Source organism: Lolium rigidum, chromosome 3 (genome assembly GCF_022539505.1).
Source record: "Lolium rigidum isolate FL_2022 chromosome 3, APGP_CSIRO_Lrig_0.1, whole genome shotgun sequence".
Taxonomy (NCBI): domain Eukaryota; kingdom Viridiplantae; phylum Streptophyta; class Magnoliopsida; order Poales; family Poaceae; genus Lolium; species Lolium rigidum.
In genome coordinates, this window is record NC_061510.1 from 47,552,357 (window position 1) to 47,558,748 (window position 6,392).

Sequence of the window (6,392 nt, forward strand, 5' to 3'; positions counted from 1 at the left end):
GCTCATCTACATCAAATAATTAAGTTTATCAAAAAACCATTACAAAACATCATAATATATATAAATAATGTAAATTAGCACCGTACAAATGAAAGGGTAAAGTTGCTTAACCTTGATCGAGGAGGAAAGAAAGAGGAGAAATCTTAAGTGTCGTTCCGACACCTCATATCATTTTTGTTTTGTGTAAAATCAAGCGACATCATTCTCTCAGACATTTCATCGAGCACCTTGTGTGCATGGCAAAGAAAAGCAAGCAAGCACTCAACACATACACCTTCCTCCAAGAAAAAATGAAGTGAGTGGGCTGGTTGGGGTGAGCTCAATATATAGGGCAAATGGAGCTTTAGCACCGGTTCGTGTTACAAACCGGTGCTAATGAGCTATCTTTAGCACCGGTTCGTAATGGTTCCGCGGCTGCCACATGCCTGACGACGAACCTTTAGCACCAGTTCGTGTTACGAACCGGTGCTAAAGATATGGCACGAACCGGGGCAAATGCCCCGACGAGTCCCCTGGACGTCCAGACAGCACGAACCGGTGCTAATGACCCCTTTAGCACCGGTTCGTGCCAAATCCGGTGTAAAAGCTCTTTGGAGAAAAAAACCAAAGCCCTTGTTTCTACTAGTGTATGGCATAGAACTCAATTATAAAACAAAGAATATACGAATAATACTATTTTATTATTATTTTCTCTAGGGCATATTTCATTAAGTCGTCAGTGGTATGAAGATATGAGATGTGCTCTCCTGATTTTCTATGACATGTAGCTTTCAAAAGCATGTGAAATTCCTTCCAAAGGCCATCACGTGATTGAGAAAGTTGGAGAGAGGGCCATCGTGTGATTGAGAAAGTTGGAAAGAGGGGCCAACGGGCAAGTGAACTTGTGTTTTAAGAGGGGTAGTAGATAAGGAGTCAATTACTTCGGAGACCATTTGTACCGCAAATTTCTTTTTGCACAAAATGTATCGAATTTTGATGGAATGACTCAGTCCATGATTATTTAGGATAGTGCTTTGCTGCACTTCAACTAGAAACAGTGATGTACCAACTACCGACCATCCAAAACAGAGCAGGGAAATAGGCAACATGGCTGCTGAGTGAGTGTAAATGCACCATCCATTCTTTTTCCCTTTACTCGGTTAACCTTGGTTTGCTACACACAAGTCACAACACAAGGATTACACTGGCCCCATTAAGGGCGCTCCGATCCAAATCCGACGGCCACATAGCCTTCACAGACCACCTAGCCGGTAATGGATGACCACATTCCCCTCTCACCGTTCTGTTACACACACTAGTACACATACACAAACATACGGTTCCTCACATTCTTATTCTGCTCTACGGAGTCTTGAAGCGAGAGCCACCTATTTTTAAGCCTATGTAAAAATTGGCACATGCGAGCTGGAACCGCCCGGCCTGCACCATCGAGCTTTCGCTCGTGCTCAGGCAGGCGCCCGGTGCGGTCAGTGACCGCCGGTGCTGACGGCCCTGAACGAGCGCCTGGAGATCTTGGGCAGCAGAAATATGCCGACGATGCCGCCGATGAGCGCGAAGGCGGAGGCCGCGGCGAAGGCCGGGATGTTGCCCTTCCCGAACAGCTGGTCCCACGGCCCCGCCCCCAGCGCGATGATCACCTGTGGGATGACGATGGAGATGTTCAGCACGCCAGTGCACAGCCCTTGGCCGCCTCCTTTGCTTGCCGCCAACTGCGCCGTCACCGCGAAGGGAACGCTGTACAGAATCTGCATCGTTGCAAGAGGAGCCCTCGTTCGTCAGACAGAAACAGAAAGGAAACGTATGGATGGAGGCGTTGCGATGCTTACTGCGAGAGGCACTCCGAGGAATGCGAAGAGGAGCATGCATACGATCTTGATGTCCTTGCTGGCGGTGATGGCATGCTGGACGTACTCATGGAATTCCTTGGTAGACCACCAGCTGATGATGGCGGTGGCGGCCATGGCGATGCAGACGAGGAAGTTGCTGGACACCCACACCACCCTCGGGCCCAGCCGCTTGCACATCGGCTCGATCAGGAACGAGCTGAATCCCAGGATGATCTGCAGGTTAAGTGTCAGGAAGCTTCAGGTTCAGGAGCGGAGTTGGTTTGACACTAGGAGCTGTCAACTGAATCTTACCGAGTTGAGTAGCAGTCCGAACGCGCCAGCCCTGACACCGTCCTGGAACGCCGACATCTGAGCTGGGGTGCCCTTGGGGTCACCGTGGTAAATCTCACGACCCATCCAGTCGGTGTCGTAGAGGATGAACGGGAACCAGGACAGCTACAAGTGCAATCAAAGTTAGATTCAACAAAATACTGAATACTACCATGCAGTGAGTAGATTACTAGTATTTGTTGCATACCCAGGTGAGGCCAGTTACAAGGAGCACCGATGGCATTCCGGAAGGCAAGTTCCTGAAGCCTTGGAACACCGCAAGCGGGCCACTAGGTTCAACTTCAACCTGACCATTCGCCTTTGTTGGGAGGGGTGCAATTCGTTTGTATGGTACCTCCTTGGCGAAGATCAGAGTTACCACCAAACACATGCACAGGAACAACTGATAGCAGCAACAATAACAACAGGAAAAAGGAATAAGTTTCACTAGTAACATATTTGATCTAGAAATGACACATTTATCATCGCAAGCGGATATCTCATATTGATATTTGCACATTCTGAAATTTATTGATTACTGATAAAACTTACCACAGCCACGAGAAACGCGCCTTTCAGATTTGCGCAAGCTTCACAACAAGCTTTTGTCCGAAGGAAGGGAAACCACCTATGAAGTTTCACGCAGCAATATGTACCTTGTCAGTACTGTACTGCAAACAAAACAAAAGAGACATATGTAGTTTATGCAGAAGATTTGGCTTACTTGTGCCACTTATCGGTGGAACCAGAGGAGTACCCTAGGATATTTCCTAGCGCCATCCAAGAACAGAAGATTGAATTTGCAGCACTGGGTCCATACTTGCCTATTGAACAAAATAAGGGAAATCAGATCAAATATGCGGTTGATTTTCATAACCGGTGGTACTAACTTTGCATCGCCTAACTCTGAAATAATCATGTCATGCAAGATTACCCGACAAATCAGCCATCAGAGCACGAGCTGGACCCTGTAAATTCCATGGAAAAATCAAGTCAGATTCATCGCAGCGTCTGCTTCGAAATTGTTAAACAGGACTACTACTTATAAAAAAGCACTTACTTGCACAGTATTGTTGGAGAAGTCAAGAAGCCAGAATCCAAGCACATACACAATTGCAGCGTGCCAGCGAGGACCATGGTAGAGACTGTATCACGTCAAAATGTCATTACCAGTTCTTAACTGTCAGTTGCTAGCTACTCTATTGAAATTCAAGATCAGGCAACGAGCAGATTACCTGCACTCTTCCTTGCTATCACCCAGAGCAGCTCCAATGTCAGCCGAGAAGCCAACAATCACAACCTAGACAAGTATGATTTTTATCAGGAAAAGGAGAACTTAAGAACCGTAAGAAACTTAGTAAAGAACAATGGTTCTCACAGCAATGCAGATGAGTACACATCCTATCATAATAAACGGCCTCCGTCTTCCCCATCTGGCAGTGCACTTATCACTGTACAGACCAACACATGGTTGAACCTGCAGGGCAGAGGATGCGGCTAAGTACTAAACTTCAGTTCAATGAATTAAGCCTAAAAAGCTTTAGCATCAGCCTGTGCTTGTCTAAAAGAATCAAGTTGGCCTTGTTACTCACCACTAAGCCAGCAATTGGGCCGCAGAGCCACATGAATGAAGTCAGGGCATGTGAAAGTCCCAGAGTCTGCACAAATATGACGAAGTACAGAGTGTCAGTAGCAGCATATGCAGTATTGGCAGCTCTAATTCCATCAATTTCTTGGCACTGAAGTGAACAACTTCACTTGTAAGTTGTAACTGAATTTGAAACTTGAAAGTACTACTATATGATCTAGCAATAGCAAACGTAACAACAGCAGGTGCATGCATGTGGCAGTCAAAATCCTAGTATATCTTTTTAAGATCATGGAAGTTAGATGTCACTATAATGGAGTAAGGCACAAGTGTCCACACAAAGCTGTTCATTGTTCTGATCACCAAGGATTTTCTTTCCTGTAGTACTAGAAGGAGAAGATATTCCATACTTTTCCAATTTATAAATATATGAAAATTTGAAGCTTCATCAGGCCCGGTACCCTAATCTACTCCTTATTTGCCCATGCAAATCTTGCAACTTTGCCACAGAGGATATGTATGGACTGGGAGTTCCTCTTTGGTTTGACCATTCACATGCGTGCAGGAAAAATACTGGAGCATCTAGGTTGTGATTGTCAAACTGTATTTATATTGCCCATGTATGCATACATCCACTGACCATCTTAACGGCACTTGGCTCGAGAAGGCTAAGGTTAGGATAAACTTGTACACTACTATCCAGAAATAGCTCACAGGTCAGACCTAGCTAGTAATCACAAGTGTATATATATGGACCATCCTGATCAATCAACACTTTGTTCCATACGGGCAAGTACGTACGGATAGATGTCGCCTGGGCTCTTTTTACCCTTTTATACTCTATCAATACAGAAAACATACACCAATTTTAAGACTAGTTGGAGTATAAATATTTTCCATAACTGAAACTTAGACCGTAATTTGTGGTCTTTGTTTATCCTACTCTACAGTTTATCCCGGAAAACAGGGAACGCGACAGACCGACCACATATTGACCACCGTCCACATATATATCCAGTTCCATCTCTCCAGCATGTGGGGAGTACTATATGTTAGCAAAGCATGCGTATGAACAGAAGAAAGGCATGTAGCATGATGTGCCAGGTTGATTACTGATGCTGACATGAAAATTAAGAAGTAACTACACATGAGTGTACGTGGTTCATCACACGAAGACAGTACATGTGTCATCCCATTTTGTCCTGAAGTAGACAGAAATGTTTGGCTTTTGTGCTTCTGCAGTAGTTTTTGTTCAAAAAGGTTTGAAGCTTTTCTCCGAAGATCGAAGCAAACCATTTTTTGGTGGAAAGAGAAGAAGCGGTTGGGAGGGACACTTAATACTAGCCTTAACGAGAAGATGGGTCGAGAAGCTGCAAACTCCTATGTGGCCAGAACCATCATCATACGAACAATACATGGTCATCGCATCCAATAGATATATTATTTCTAATCCAGAAAAAGATGAAAATAGATAAACATCTAGCCACACGTATACGTGCTGATGCAGAGGCAAAAGCTGTTCGGAAAAAGGCCAAAACCAGTGTAAAGAAAAGAACAAATCTGACATCAGGGTCAAATCGAACGTTTTCCTGAATGGAAACTGGTCAACTTAGATCTAGCGTTTCTCTTTTTATTTTTAGAGTAGTACGTACGTATAATATACACACTTAACAATTAAGAAAAAATTCTCTGAAATTTAGTACTGTACTAACTCCTTTCCATGTTAGAGCAATTAAAAGATTAGAAAAACGCGAAGAGCACCGAGTAATCTCGTGCAAATTTCAAAAGGCAAAACACGATCGAAAACTAACGGTGGAACGGTTTTGGTCCTGACGGTGCGACGACGTACAGCAGCAGCGGGAGCACGTAGAACATGCACAGAGACGACAGACGGACAGCTACGCGTGAATACTCAGCAAGCTGTGTATGTACGAGGTTGGATGCATGCGTGAGTGTGTATACCTGGACGTAGGGGGTGAGCAGGGAGAGCTGGAGGGCCCATCCATACTGCACGCCGCCGGCGACCATGCCGGCGAGGACGAGCCTGCCGAGGCTGATCGGCACGGGCGGCTCCACCAGGCCTCCCGCCCCGCCGCCGCCGCCGCCACCGGCCCCCACGGAGAGCTCCACCTCGCGGTTACCGCCGCCGCGCACCATGGCCGGGACGTCGTGCGAACGATGATCACCTCGTTCGCCGGCCTATCAATTTTTGGGCCAAGGATCTAGAGAGGGGAAAAGTACGTTGATCGAATCAACGCATGCGAGGAAGAAGATGGTAGCGCCAGGAACGGGGCTGACGGGAGGAAGAAGAGGAGGAGACGAGGACGAGGGTGTGTGTGATGCGAGGGAGGAGGGGAGAGCGTGGAGTGAGGAGAGGTGGTGGTGGTGGTGGTGTGGGTTTGTGTTCTGAGCGATGGAAGGGGGCTCTCCGGGTCTGGCATTTAAAGGCGTCCGTCTGACTGTGTGGCCTTGCTTCCCATCGAGCGAGTCAGTGCCACGCGGGCCGTCCTAATTAACCAGGATGCGGCCGCTCGTCCGTATCATCCTTCCCTGCCGTGCTCCGGCCTATAATTCCTACTCTATGGTAATTGATTGATTGTTTGACCCCCACTCTAGTCTTTATCTATGCTACTAATACTATGCACACT

At 46.5% G+C, this 6,392-nt stretch overlaps 1 protein-coding gene across 1 annotated transcript; it reads right to left on the reverse strand.

The window, feature by feature from the left end:
* Positions 1–1,094: 1,094 nt before the first annotated feature.
* On the reverse strand, positions 1,095–6,167 carry LOC124701551 (sucrose transport protein SUT1-like). The gene is made up of 12 exons (XM_047233633.1): positions 5,707–6,167; positions 3,749–3,814; positions 3,535–3,633; positions 3,392–3,456; positions 3,217–3,301; positions 3,091–3,124; positions 2,881–2,980; positions 2,709–2,784; positions 2,365–2,559; positions 2,139–2,282; positions 1,827–2,060; positions 1,095–1,745 (listed from the first exon to the last, which is right to left on the reverse strand). Exons 1-12 carry the CDS (start codon positions 5,899–5,901, stop codon positions 1,467–1,469), a joined length of 1,572 nt encoding a protein of 523 aa, XP_047089589.1. The 5' UTR covers positions 5,902–6,167; the 3' UTR covers positions 1,095–1,466.
* Between the last annotated feature and the right edge of the window lie 225 nt (positions 6,168–6,392).